The sequence below is a fragment of the Pieris rapae genome, chromosome 19, assembly GCF_905147795.1.
Source record: "Pieris rapae chromosome 19, ilPieRapa1.1, whole genome shotgun sequence".
Lineage (NCBI taxonomy): Eukaryota > Metazoa > Arthropoda > Insecta > Lepidoptera > Pieridae > Pieris > Pieris rapae.
This window is the reverse complement of record NC_059527.1, coordinates 7,138,843-7,154,169: the sequence shown is the minus strand read 5'-3', so window position 1 is coordinate 7,154,169 and position 15,327 is coordinate 7,138,843. Positions and strand designations below refer to the sequence as shown.

The following is a 15,327-nucleotide window of genomic DNA, read 5'->3' as shown; positions in this document are numbered from 1 at the left end:
ATATGAAACAAACACTCCGATCAAAAATAATTATTTTACACAGATAACCAATTTTAAAAGCAGTAAGTATTTTGTAACTATTTTTAGGCGTCTTTTAATTAGTTCAATAAATTAGGTCAAGATACATAAATTTTGATGATTTTGACACGAAATACGTAAGAATGGCGTGGCGATATGTTTGTTTATGTCTAATATCGATAGAGCTGTTGCAACTTTAGGATCGCGCGATACAAAACTCTCATCAACTACGTTCAAGCCGGGAGTTAGGTATTTATTTAAATACTGGAGTTATAATAATAGTAAAAGCCTTTTATTTTAGATACTTTACATAATTCATACATTTATATTTATATCTTTCATTATCACATATCATTCTTTGCAAAGGCTAAAATCGCGCTATTTGTGTCTGCACTATGCCACTCTTTGCGATGTACCAGCTGTTGTTTCTTTAATCTGGTCTATCAAACTTCTAAATTGATTGTACCTTGGGCACCAATTAAATGCTTTCTTGATCCACTAGTTTGTTCTAACCATGTGCACCACCCATTTCTACTTAACATCTGCTACCTTAATTATTGTAAATCGTGTGTTTATTGTATTTATTATTTCCTTCCCTGTCAAATTCTTAAAAGGCTGGCAACGCACTCGTGAGCCCTCTAGCATCGAGAGTGTCCATGGGCGGTGGTATCACTTAACATCAGGTGAGCCTCCTGCCCGTTTGCCCCCTGTTCTATAAAAAAAAACATCCATCGTTCATCGCTCTTTAAAACACCTGCAGTTTTACATTATTGTTTTCTTATTTTTCACTTAACTTAACTTATAATATATAAAAATAATAAATACATAAAAAGACAGTAACATCAAACGCAGAAGTAACAGCTGGCTACTGGCTTTTTGATTCAAGGCCGCTTCAACATAAATTTAGTCTCGCATGGGACTCGTAGTTACTTGTATCTTATACGGCCTTGTCATAATTCTTTTGACCTCTGCATTATTTTTAATCTACTATCAATGTTGCACAATATATATTTGAAACTTGTTTATGGACGATGCTTTGACTGAGTAGTAATATTAAGTATTTTAAGATAAAAAAAAAATGATGCTTTTTGTATGTGTTTCATGATCGCTTATCAATCTAATAGAGCAAGACTGACTTTTTGGGTCTAAGCCGGTTTCCTCACGATGTTTTCATTCACGGTTTAATGTTTTTTTACATAATACTTATCGAATAGCTAGCCTCATCAATGGATTAATATTTATTTATTCATAAGGTCATCCATGAAACAGTTGGCAAACTGGCAGGAGGCTGAGCTAATGTTAAGCCATAACCCCGCCCATGGGCACTCAATGCCAGAGGGCTCGCGAGTGCGTTGCTGGCTTTTTAAGAATTGGTGCGCTCTTTTCCGTTCAGCTGGTTCTAAATAGTGGTGGCGCCTTTAAAACGCTCAGTTGTGTAAAATAAAATAAAATTGCAATTAAAATAATTTAATAAAAATCTGTAAATTCTTAAAAATAACAGTCCAAAATTTGTGCCCTGATTACATAATACAACGTTGTACAACAATATCTTATAAAATACTATGTATACATACAAATGTCCAAATTATATTATTACATACTAATGCGGTTGAACCGCGTTAAAAAAATATTAATATTTATTAGTGTTGGTATTACAGCCTCATATTTTTTTTTTTGTATAAAATACGGGCAAACGGGCAGGAGGCTCACCTGATGTTAAGTGATACCGCGGCCCATGGACACTCAATGCCAGAGGGCTCGCGAGCGCGTTGCCGGCCTTTTAAGATTATCTTCGACGTCATATGAAGAACGTTGTAAGAAATCGCCCTTTAAATCTATCAGGCCTAGTTAATAATTAGGTTGTATAATGCCAAAGACATTTTATCATTTAACGAATTAATATTTAGAATATTGTTTACATGCATATATAAAACTGAACATAAATATTCTTTATACTTTTATTTTGTAATATATCTATAATATGCTTAATACCTAGTTTGTATATGGTTGTTGAAATTTTTTGGCGCGTTACAGAAAAATGATGAGAGTAAATTTCTATTTCGCGTGCACACCGTCACAAAAAGCGACACCTGAAGTGAGCTATAGTCTACTATATAGTGTTTTCTATTGTGTCGTTTTTTTCTACAATCATAGAATAAGTTTGAAAAGATTTTTATCTTGTTACGCCAAAGAAGTATAACTTCCCGCTTGTACATAAGTACATACGTTTTTTTAATCAACAAAATATATAATACATTATACCACAACAGTGAAATATATTAATACCTTTATAAAAATATAATTCATTTACTCTTATTTGATATAAGATTTTTTTAGTACAATTCAATAATAAAAATTGGTCCCTTTAATAGATCTTATAGATCTTCGAATTTGGCTGGTGAACGAAATTCAATTATTTTCTAGTTTCCGATACAAATGCTGAAACAACCTGCTTCCAAGATATTCAATATTATTAATTATTGTCTTTTTTTTTGTTTGTCAATTGGCTTAAGACTTTAGTTGCAAGGTAAGCAAATATGCTGATGATTTTTTTCTCTCTACTCTAAGTACCAACATTATTGGTAATTTTATTTTATTTTATTGTGTAATCTTGTTTATGTTTTTAATTGTATTTTTTTTTAATTCCTATTTTTAGCAAAACTTATGTTTACATAATATATTGTCGTACAAATTAGATAAAAGATTTTATAAAATTATCAGTAGATTTCGTAATATGTATGATGTTGTAGAATTTATAAATAAATAAATAATTATATTCTTAGATTATTTATTATCTATTTTGTGTCTAAACTGATGTTTCATTAAATGTGTTTGTTAGTTCCTAAAAACGCTAGCTTTGTCTATTGGTAGATATGGCTATTTAAACTTGAGTATGAAGATGTTTTTGTTACGTAAAAGTAACTTTAATACGAAATGGTCCCAAGTTAACTTTCTATTCTCAGTTAGTATTTTCGCTTTAAAGAAATATATTTTTCTTTAATATAACAATTTCAACACGTATAAAAAAAGCCTATAAAATATCAATAAAATCAATTCTTAAAATCAATTCATCTCCTTCAAATCCTTTCTGAGTATCTTTCCTGATGCTGTTTTCGGTATAGAGTCTATGAACACCACGTCATTAACTTGTTTATATGAAGCTACCCTCTCGTTGACAAAACTGGTGATGTCTTTAACATCGGCTTTGGCGTCGTTTTTAAGTACTATAAATGCCTTCGGTGCCTCTCCCTTGCTGGAATGTGGAACTCCAATCACGGCCGCATCTTTCACTGAAGGATGCTCGCGAAGAACTGCCTCTAGCTCAGCTGGAGGCACTTGGAATCCTTTCACCTGGAATGAGGAATTTTGAGGTTAGGAAATACGTATAGTCGAATTGGTTCGACTTAGGGTCTAAGTCAAATCAAATCAAAATTTATTTATTCATGTAGGTAACAATGTACACTTATGAACGTCAAAAAGAAAGAAATATTAAATGAATTTAATTTTACATTTACTGCCAGTTCTCAAATCAAGGGCGTAGAACGGAAGAGAAGAACTGGCAATAAACTCTCCGCTACTCTTTTTAATCGCCAAGTTTCTTTTACACAATGTTTGTAAGGAGCTGCAACCACTACACCATGTTCCATATGACATATTGAGTAATAAAGAAAAAAAAAATTAAAAACAAATATTTGTCCTCTATCAGCAGGAGGCATGATGAAATAAGAGCACGCACTTACATACTCGTGAGAACAACACGCAAATATGTAGTAGAAACAACTAATATCACCGCATACACGAATTCAAGTACGACCATTCACCACAAGTAGCACCCGTTCACGAGTATGACTAAGTCAAGAGAGTTTCATCATGATGCGATATTAAATACATAGGACCTGGATGACCGGTACTTTTTTTTATAAATCGTGTTTTTTGGAAATTTTATTTTAGTACGAATTACCTACTAATAAAATTATGAAATATGAATATAATGCTCGAATAAAAATAATTATATTCATATTTAAGTTTTTATTTGACTGACACATTTAAACGAGCAATTCTATTGTTAAAGTTGATAAAACACAAATAAAATGACATTTTCTAGAAATGATTCCTAGCTAAATCGATTTATCGCCCCCGAAACCCTCTGTATACTAAATTTCATGAAAATCGTTGGAACCGATTCCGAGATTCCAATTATATATGTATAAGAATTGCTCGTTTAAAGATATAAGATTAATATTTTAATCAGATTTCTACCTTGATAAGCTCTTTAAATCTATCAACAATTTTGATGACTCCATTCTCATCGGCGACGGCGACGTCACCACTTCTAAACCAGTCATCGCTGAATGTCGCAGCGTTCGCTTCAGGATTATTCCTGTATCCTCTCATGACTTGCGGTCCTCGAATCAGAAGTTCACCGAGCTGCGAAAATGTATTAAAAATACATAGATTAATTAGCATGCAATAGAACGGGCAAAGCGTCTAAACCGAAAGAAAGAGTCTAGAGTAATAATAATAATAATCTTTATTTATTTTATCATAAAAACTTCACAAAACTTCACACATGATAAGTTACAACTATTTATTAATGTATGTAAATAATTTTGAGGGCTAGTTATTGTTTATGTGAGACTGATGCCTGCTAAAGGTTGGGCACCTGTTTTACAGGTGATCAGGCCTAGAGTGAAGTCAAAAGAGCTGAAGAACGCATTAGACTGGTCTTGAATGCCCCCTGCCGTAGTTACTTCTCGAGGTGGTATTAGTTCACCCAGTCTCTGAATAGCAGAGATTTTTTTGGTGTGGATCGATTCCAACAAACCCCTGCAACTTTTGATGCGCAAATGCATTTCCATATCGAATATACAAAAAAAACTTCAATAAAGTCAATAAAACGGGGATATTCAACTAAGTTCCAACGCATATTGTAACGAAATTGTTTTTATTGTCATTATAATGTGCACAAGAAGCACAAGACCATTTATTTCACATGACAGATTCGAATGGCGCTGAAAAGGGCTTTTGACTATTTAAAAACAACAATTAAGCATTTTTGACCTCTTTTTTGTAGGAGGAAAATGGGCATGAGGCTTATCTGATCTTAAGTGATACTGCCCTGCAGGAACACGTGACAGAAGGTTCGCAAGTGCGTTGCCGGCGATTTCCAGACATCAAATTTATCATGAAACACGGTTGAATTTTGGTTTTAATACGCGAGTTATTTAACAATAATTGCTCTAAGAGCCCATTAGCACTGGGGTCCAAATATACAACAACCTCAACATATATTTTTTTAAATGTAAAATAATATTTAAGATTACCTGATTAGGTCCCAAAGCCTTCAAGTCTTGGTCGACAATTTTAAGCTCCGTACTGGGTACAGCGTTGCCAACAACACTATAGTCTGAACATCCCCTTTCTCCTATACACACAACCGGTGAAGTTTCCGTCAGGCCATATCCTTGTCCAAAACGGATGTTTCTCTGAAAAAAATGCGTTTATTGCTTAATGTACCTATTGTATTATCTTTCTTCTATATACATATATATGTCGCAGCCAACTAGCTTAATTAGCCGTTCCATTAATAGGCTAGTCGTTTAACTAACGGCCTGAAAGATATTCAGCTGTATGTTACAACATTTAATAAACTGGCTGGCCTTTCGTACGATAAAGTCGTTATTTGGCAGAAATAACAAATAGGAGTTAAATTCACGTTATTATTGTCACAACAGTCTTCCATTGTGCTTATTGTTTTTTATGAAACTTTGGAGAAAACCATCAAAGTTTGACAGTTTGAAGTGTTTTGTTTAGAGTTTGAGAGTGGCAGAAAGTGGAAGTAAATTTTAACGAACAGTCAACAGGCTAGGCAAGTAATGAAACGCGATCGATCAAAGACATTTGCCTAGCTGTTTAATCAACTAGCTAAATATATTTCAGTTAAACGGCTAGGCTGTTAATTGAACGGCTAATTTAAAAAAAATGGATAGAAAAATTAGAAGTGCTTCGTGGGCAACTAGATTAAATGTTTTATGTCAACAAATATTTGACAAAACTGAGGGAAAAATTACTACAGATAATATTTTATACCTCTACTTTAGCAAGAAATCTATCAGCATCAGATGCTGCTATGGGAGCCGCACCATTTATTACTATGTCTAAATATTGGTATGTCTTTGCATTCGCCGCCGGGTGTGATGCCATCAGAAACACTGAAATATTCGAAAAAATATCTTAGATAATTTAATTACTATATATATACTTATAACTAGATATTTAAATACTGAACCACAGTACATTAAAAAAGAATTGCGTGTATACAAAGTACACATGTAACAAGTAAACCGTCTTTTTAAATTAATTAGTACTAAGGTGAAAGCCCCAATAGATGTTCATGTACCGGTATATGATCACTCCATTTATTTGTATACCTATATTCACACTGTATTCGTGCTAATGTAAATAAAAATATGCACACGACGAGACTGTCCGTATGTCCGAATGTCCATCTAAAGTTCTATGTAACTACTAAACGAATACATCAACCAATAGCGTGTATTTTTTTCTCGATCTCTCTTTCTCACTCTCTCTCAATCGGTCTCAATCGCTCTCTCACTTTTCTTCGACAAAAACGCTGCACGAAGATCGTGACGTTTAATTTCAAATATGTCCCATTTCAATAATATTATCATATCAAACTCAAAATAACTTTGCTCGCACGCACTTTTTTTAAATTTAGAGTAAATTAGTGAGAGTAGAGAAAAAAACGAAAATGTGATAGTGAAAGGCGATTTCATAGAGTTGTTTAAATCATACTAAAAACCTATAAGGTAGTTTTATATTTTGGTCGCGAATACTATAAACTTTAATTCTTTGCTAAATATTTTATTCCAACTCACCTATTGGAGGAGCACAGAACAGGATATTAATTTTGAACTTTTCAAGAGCGTGTAGAAATGCCTCTGGCTGAAATTTCGGAACCGCAACCAACTTGATTCCCTGCGACATCTTGTGGAACATCAGAACCGATGCTGAATAAATATGGAAGTATGGCAGAACCGCTAAAACTGAATCTTGATGTTTTGCTGTAATTTTAAATTTTAATTATTTACATATTCATGAAACAGAGTAAATGCACTCTTAACGAAACCTTCGCCTCTTTTCTAACAAATTGTGTTTACACTATGATGGACGGAGACTAAAGAGCACTTTAGTTAAACGCTGCAATTGGACTGAAGAATTTTTGAAGAGAGACTTCTTTAGGAACGTCACGAAGTTGTGCAGCGTTTTTGTCAAAGAAAATGGAGAGCGCGATTGAGACGATTTAGAGAGAGTGAGAAAGGGACAGCGAGTGTGTTCGTTTAGTATGTAGTTACATATTAGAACTTTGCATGGAAAGTCTGTCGCACAACGTCTTGTGCAGTAAACGCACTTGTTATATTTTTGCATATAACTCATTCATATGCGTCAGAACTATATTAGAAATATATTAGAATATTGTAGTAACTGCTAAACGAATACATGAACCAATAGCGTGTATTTTTTCTTAATCTCCCTTTCTCACTCTCTTTTAATCGGTCTCAATCGCTCTCTCTCTCTCTCTTTTCTTCGACAAAACCTCTTCGCGACGTTCCTTATAAATGTTACCCTCATGCGCCTTAAGAGTTCGAATTTTAATAATTAAATTTAGCCCTAAAATGATTACCTGTAGTTTCATTGTGACACATTATCTTTGGCTCATTAATTTGTTCGCAATTAGCAATAATGTTCTTATGTGTCAACTCCACTCCTTTCGGTAGCCCAGTGGTTCCACTTGAATAAGGGAGAAAGCAAATGTCATTTATATTTCTTTTTACTTCTTTTAGACACGATTTGTCAACGTGAACATCTTCGCTTAGTTCATTAAATGCTATCGTTCCATCAGTTATGGATTCTCCGTTAGTTTTGACAACTATTATTGGTAAATTAAGTTTGGCTATTTTCAAAGCATCTCGAACAACACCAACTTTATCTGGGAGTGTCACAACAACTTTTGCATCAGACATCAGAAGTTGACGTTGGATTTCATCTGAAATTAACACATAATTGATTATTTTTATGACTATTGTTTTTAAGGCAAAATTTTGGAGATATGAATTCAATTTGAGAAATATACAAATTGGTTTTTTGTATATCAATGCTCATATTTGATAATTAATATAAACCAAATAAAGTAAATAAAACCGTACAAATAAAATCAAAATAAACATTCTAAGTTCATTAAAATATACATTTCTGTACATATCAAATAGCTTTTTAATTATTTTAAAAACTGGTGTAAGTTAAAATCTTAAAATAAGATATTGGCACAGTTCAACTGTCATGTTCATATAACCGTCTGTCCACATACACCAATCTGACCAATCGTGGATCCGTCGATTGGTTATTGGCACACTTATCAATATTTGGATTAACAAGTCTATCTCTGATGATTGGACGTCACCTATCTATAATCGATAACCTATCTCAATCAATTTTTGATGCATCAAAAATGGATTGAGATAGCTTATTGGGTTTGGGCGTATAACGACTTGTATAAAAACAATAGAAAAAAGGTATTTAAGACATTGAAAGAATAATTATAACTAATTATCTAGTTAAATAAAGTTTATTTAAGTAAATATCACAAAAAATATGTCTACATAATTAAAGAAATTGACATCTTTTTTAAATGTTGACTATACCAACACCAGGATATCGGATTTTGTGACGGTAATTTTTCCCTAACCCTCCAAAAGTACTTCAAAACATACTTAAAAAATATAAAATTTTAATTGAAATCATAAAATAATATAAATATAAACTTAAACGAAACTTAAGGTTCACATTACGTTTAATAGTTAAAGAACGTACGTGCAGTGTAAATAGGATTGACGGTTGTAATAACTCCTCCAGCTTCCAAAATACCCAAAGCAACCAATGGAAAATCGGGAACATTCGGCAGGATAACCGCAACTGTGTCGCCATCACGAATCTTGAATTTTCTCCTGAGATTAGCAGCGAATGTATTTGACAATTTGAATGCTTGTTCATAGGTGTATCCGCGTCCAGTGACTGAACATATCTGCAAATTATTATATTTAGTATATAATTATTACTATATGCTGAAAATTATTTAGATCATAGATAAGTTTTCAGTAGGGCAGAGATTAAAACTTTTAATGACCGGCAACGCACTCGCGAGCCCTCTGGCATCGAGTGTCTATGGGCGGCGGTATCACTTAACATCAGGTGAGCCTCCTGCCCGTTTGCCTCCTTCTATAAAAAAAAAGATTTATCGCAGTACGCTTCAAGATTCAAACGTGTCAAAAGACTATAGTTAATTTTTGTAAAAATCTTACCAAACCAGCTGAGAGTTTTGTGTTATGTTACAGAAAAATATACAACGTAGGACGTACCAATATACGCGATGGCCGAGAGTGGAAAGTTTAAATGTTATTCGAATTATCTATGGCGCATTAACGATAGTTTTAAAAAGCTTCGACACCCGATATTTTTATGTGATTTACGCACGAACTATTCAGACTCAGAGTTACTAGACTAGACAGCAGAGTTCAGAATTCAAATTATTCTTCAGTGATGCCAACTCCTACAAAATGTTCACCCTACGTCCAATTTCAAATACCCCTAAATATAAATTAAAACCGGTAATTTTTTTTAACACGTCATAATAGGTAATTTTAGATAATAATTATAAATACATTCAAGTAAGTAATATAAGATTGACGTTGTTGTCATACGGATGCATGAAACATAATAATTGACGTTCAAGAATTGTATACAACTTGCATTTGAAGATTGCAAGTGCAAGATTACACTTGAAAACTTAAATGCAATTATCGTATTCAAGTCTTGACACGGAAATAATTGCACATGTATTTTGTTTACGTCAATACTACTATTTTTAGGAGATTATTGCATACGAGTTTTGACTCATTTCATATGAGTATGAGTATTGCACGTATTCGCGTCGGCGAATTTTAAATTCAAGTCTTGAATATATTAGAAGATAAGTGTGATTATGAGTAAAAAGATGTTTAAATTCAGTTCTGCTGTTATAATAAAGTTCATTGAGATTTATCGCAGTCATGAGGGTTTATGGAATACCGAACATGTAAATTATAAGGATCGTGATGCACGTAATAAGCATTTTCACCGGAATTTGAAGTTAACGGTTTTGGACCGAAGAAAATAACAAATAAAATCATGTTTACAAATGAAGAGATAATTGCGTACAAGAGTTCCGTAAGAAATTATTGAAGTGTTTACATCAAGAATAGTTTTGAAACGAAACTTTTCCCATTGAACAAACGTTTTGTTTAGACCATGGAACTCATTTAATCCGTCGATATAATTGTATGCTTCAGGCAAGAAACTTGCCTAGTGTAAATGGCGCTTTGAAGACGGATGACGGAATTAAATTAATATACCTACTGTTCATAAGAATGTTGACAAAAGAATAGAAGTAACATTGTTGTTGTTCAAGGTACTCTAGATATATATTATATGCATGTACTCGTTCTTAAGTAATGATATTTATTCATATTATGGCAATTAAAAATAAGACAATGAAAATATCAATTTAGTATGATACATTTTAATTTATTTTTTTATCCATTTTAACTGGGTTAGTTTACATTTATGCTTCATTAAAATTATAATAAATATAATGTTTTTATCATTATCACAATTGTAAAATTTATCTTCCAATTTACCTACAAACGAGCATTGTTATCATGACAACACATAGATAATTTCGATTATTTTTATTATAGATTAAAATTATTTTCGAGTTAAAAATAGGCATATGATTGCAATCGCATATACACATTTTGAATCGGTTGTTCATATAAATTATATGCAGGGCTACCATGCACCACCGTCCTTATTTAGAAATTAATTTTCATAACTTTCTAGATAATTTAATTTAATTCGACCATCGCAGACACTGAATTAATTATGATAACGACGCTACCTTACAACCTGTAGCCGGTAGGTCAACTCTTAGTGCACAAAGAAGATGAAATTGGAGATGGAGAAATGAGGAGACAGAACAACATCATAGGAAAAACCAACTCGTCTTGGACAGATCATTCCTAAATCTGACCTACAGAGAATGAGAGAAAGATGATAGAAAGCGTATCTGGGTATAACAATAGGGGACGCCTTATGGACAGACTGACAGTCCGACGGGACTGTCAGTCTGTCAATAAGCCCCAGATATCGCTAGAAAGATGCCGTGGATGTTTGCACGAGCTCCTAGCGATTTAATTGGCAAGCACCAGATCGGTGAAGCTCACTTTAGATCTTTGGAGTAAGTAAAAACAAGCCTTAATAAAAAAGTTATTATATTAGTTAATTTTTTTGTTAGGAATCGTTGTTGGCCTTAAGGGCCTTTACAGTTTGGGTTGTTTTAGCGAGCGTAGTTTGGCCTGAATTGGCGTTTCTCCCGCGGCTAGAGCAAGGGTGTCTACTGTAAGACTCGAACCTCAGTTTGGGCCATCACGGGTGGCCAATCGCCTGAAGGGCAGGACGGAAGCTCACTGAAGTGAGCGAAGTACCTAGAAAGCGAAGTACGTAGTAAAGCGAAGTACGAAGTAAGCGAAGTACTTAGTAAGCGAAGTACGTAGTAAAGCGAAGTACGTAGTAAAACATATTAGTTAAGTTACATACAATGCAATAATTAAAAGCGTAAACAATAAGTATTTGCCACACATGAGTCGTACTTCGACCTTAATTCAAGTCAAATCGTTATTTTAAGATCTTAATAGCGATTATTCACTTCAATATTCAAGGTCTCTCCAAACTTCGACGATTTCCGACCTTTGTACAACCATGTTTTGGTTCGAGAAATACATTAACACGAATCTATAAACGATTTAATGTCCTTAATTATTTATTAATTAACCTGCTAACTATACGCGGCTCACAAGTATCTAATTCCATATTAAACATATAAATGTATTTAAAATGCCCATTTGGCAACTTAACTAATAAAGTAACGAAAACTATTTATATCCTCGACTAACTGTAAGATATATTATAAAGGCGCTGTTTTTATTTTTATCGCATTTGCTTTAATATCAATAGAATTATATGTATCATTATCCGACAAAATAAAATATGTATTGATTATAAACATAAAAAAATAAAACACAGAGCGCTTTAATATGACACTGGGGCAATGTATGCAGAAAGTCGGAAGCTAAATTTGTATAAAAATTTGTCGACACTTTTTGACTTTCTACTTGCTCTTCTATAAGGGCATCTTGACTAAGCCCCGGAAATTATTGTTGACTTACAGATTAGAAATCGTTATGTATTATATTTATTCTTAATTAACTTACCGAAGCTGTTCTTTCGGGCCATTTGTCCAAATTTTGCCAAATATATTCGTAAATTGTTATATTTGGTATGTCCTTAATTTTTTCATAAGGCGAATTTATTATTCCATCACTCGTCCATACACTGTTATATCTAACACTAGATTCATTAATCTTATTAAATGTCCGTTTGAGTAGACGCAAACTCCTCGCCATTTTGACACGACTGTCTGCGTTGCTGGTATTTGAATAACTGAGGCACTTGCTGCTTATCTGTAAGAAAACGCCTATTTTTTTTGTAACACGCCATCTATATATTATGTCGTTAAAAATGTGTTCGGCTGTGTTTTTAAGGTTTTATAAATAATATGACTTTCGAACTCAAAATCCAAATAACTTTATTTAAGTACACTTATGAACGTCAGTTCAAGCTATATTAATGCTAACGTGACATTTACTACCAGTTCGCAAGTCAAGGTCGTGGAGCGGGCAAGAACGATGACTTTAATTTAAAAATAACGTAAATATATTTGAATGAAAACGGAATGTCAGCTGTTTCTTAAAGCATATATAAGCAATACCGTTACTATAAAGGTGAATAGATATTTGTAATCTTAATTACTAAAATATTAAAAATCCTTTTTGCTAACGAAAATTGATAGTAAAATTCTTTATCCCTAATCTATATTTTACATTTGTATGTATGTGATGTATGATAGGGAAGAAAAGAAGAGACAAAATAAAGAATTCAGCTTGAAGAAAAATAACTAACGTAAGAGATATTACAATAACAATAAAAAAACTTAAGTGGAAATGGGCGGGGCACTTGGCAAGAAGAACAGAAGTGAGGAAAAAGATACTAAACTGGTGCCCAAGGAAAAGAGGGAGACCACTTAGAAGGTAACTATATCAAATAAAAGAAACAGCAGGTGGTACATGGCAGAAAGTGGCAAAGAGCAGAGAGGAATAGAGGGATTTGGAAGCCTTTGCCGAAGGAGGGCACACAGATACACTAGAAGAAGATTAAACTGGAAATGTGTTTAAATGTAAATGACAAATGTATTTAAATAATGGCTTTTATCTTATATCTTTAAACGAGCAATTCTGGTATATATATATATATATAATTGGAATCTCGAGATCGGCTCCAACGATTTTCATGAAATTTAGTATACGGGGGGTTTCGGGGGCGATAAATCGATCTAGCTAGGAATAAATGATAGAAAATAACAAAAAGGTGGTGTTTGAGTAGTCCCAATTTAAACTGAAAAATGAATCTTCCTGACATCTATCGGCGAATAATAATACTATTTTTTTTAAATTGCTTTAACGACACAACAACACTAAAGCTATTCCAGCATATATATTCTATACTGTTCATATTTCATCATTTTATTAGTATGTAATTCGTACTTATATATAATTTCCAAAAACACAATTTATAAAAAAATAAAAATACCGAGCAAAGCTCGGCCATCCAGGTACTTTTATTTTATATATGTATATAATTTAATTATATTTAACGGAAAGACCTTTAAAAGTCCTTCAAGCATTCATAAAAATACATATCATAAGACTGCCCAGACTATGTTCCATGCAAATTTAAATGATAGGTACAAGGCTTGTTTGAATTTTTGTGTAGTAAAAAACGATTTAATTCATGCCAATTGATATGCTTGTCACATAATTTGAAGTACCTAATAGAAATATAACATAAGGTAGGTTTTTGGTCTCATGTCTCTCAGATGATAATAAACGTGCAGACAGATAATAAAAGGTAAACTTTTTCAATATAACAATATAATATTTTCAATATAATAATAATACTTAATGAGACGGCTTATATGTAAATTGCATTGGCAGCTATGCTTACTGGCACACAATATGTCAACAAACTTTGATTTAGATAACTCTAAATACTTTTAATGCTTTATTAGTGATGATGACTTGACAGCAAACAACAAATATTTACCTGCCAAGTTAGTACCGGTATAAAAGTAGTAGGTAGTGAGGGAATTAATCAAATATAACTGTTCAAAAAAAATGTAAACACGAAACATACCTAAACACGATAACAATGTTATGCTATCTCATTCGCTCAGTCGCTCAAAAGCCCGTCTGTAGATATTATAGCTAGTGATCATTGTTATTCAAGTATTGTACACGAGTTTTGATACATATTAATAGTCAGTATTTAGAAAATATCTGGACGTTTTGAATTATTTCTATCATATTATTAAATAAGTATTCAGAGACTTAATGGCAGTACAACGTGCAACCTACTAAAACTCGTCCGAATACTTACGATGTTAACGTTTGATATTACTTGATTGGGATTGCTATAATATTTGTAGGATAAAAACTGCAAACCATTCACAATATCACTGACTCATGCTGCTATATTTAATCGTATTCGTATCGTAACTGTGATTTACGCAACAGTACGTTGCACAAGCGCGGTCGGCACCAGACTGAAACTGATTACCGAACGCGAAGTTTTGCTATGTATGTATAACTTGTTGACGCTTAATTTCCAAAATATATAAATATCATTAAATAACGTTCAAGATTAATTTGCAATAATTATCCCAGGATCTTTGGCTAGGTCATTTAATGAAGATGAGACCCGAAAGTATTTTCGTTAAGTAGTTTCGTTTTAATATAATATTTTCTATAAATTTGGATCCTTTGTGTCATTCACTAATTAGCCTATTTCAACTATGTCTAATCGGACATTTTAATTTGATAGCAGCATTCCATAATTTAAATCAGTTAATGTATCAAATAAGAGTCGTTGAACTAAACAATTTCAGTTCAGGTCAGTTTTTTTAGTGAATTATTATTTATCTTAGTTTGGATACATGAAGTTTAAAACTCTAGTAAAACTATCTAACAAAGATAGATAAGAAAATTTCTATCACACATTAACTAATACATTTTTTATTTT

At 32.7% G+C, this 15,327-nt stretch overlaps 1 protein-coding gene across 1 annotated transcript; it reads right to left on the bottom strand.

The window, feature by feature from the left end:
* Nucleotides 1-2,274: 2,274 nt before the first annotated feature.
* Nucleotides 2,275-14,844, bottom strand: LOC110996752 (4-coumarate--CoA ligase 1). Its single transcript, XM_022264613.2, has 9 exons — nucleotides 14,686-14,844; nucleotides 12,405-12,653; nucleotides 8,911-9,121; nucleotides 7,724-8,086; nucleotides 6,918-7,103; nucleotides 6,109-6,230; nucleotides 5,343-5,504; nucleotides 4,279-4,446; nucleotides 2,275-3,369 (listed from the first exon to the last, which is right to left on the bottom strand). The coding sequence occupies exons 2-9, from the start codon at nucleotides 12,594-12,596 to the stop codon at nucleotides 3,082-3,084; spliced, it is 1,692 nt and encodes a 563-aa protein (XP_022120305.2). The 5' UTR covers nucleotides 12,597-12,653; nucleotides 14,686-14,844; the 3' UTR covers nucleotides 2,275-3,081.
* Between the last annotated feature and the right edge of the window lie 483 nt (nucleotides 14,845-15,327).

Coding starts and splice junctions, on each gene's coding strand:
- LOC110996752 (XM_022264613.2), bottom strand. CDS start 12,596: ATGGCGAGGAGTTTGCGTCTACTCAAACGGACATTTAATAAGATTAAT. Junction 5,505..6,108: donor GATTTCTTGCTAAAGTAGAG/GTATAAAATATT, acceptor CATTTTTTTCAG/AGAAACATCCGTTTTGGACA. Junction 3,370..4,278: donor GATTTAAAGAGCTTATCAAG/GTAGAAATCTGA, acceptor TCCTCATTCCAG/GTGAAAGGATTCCAAGTGCC.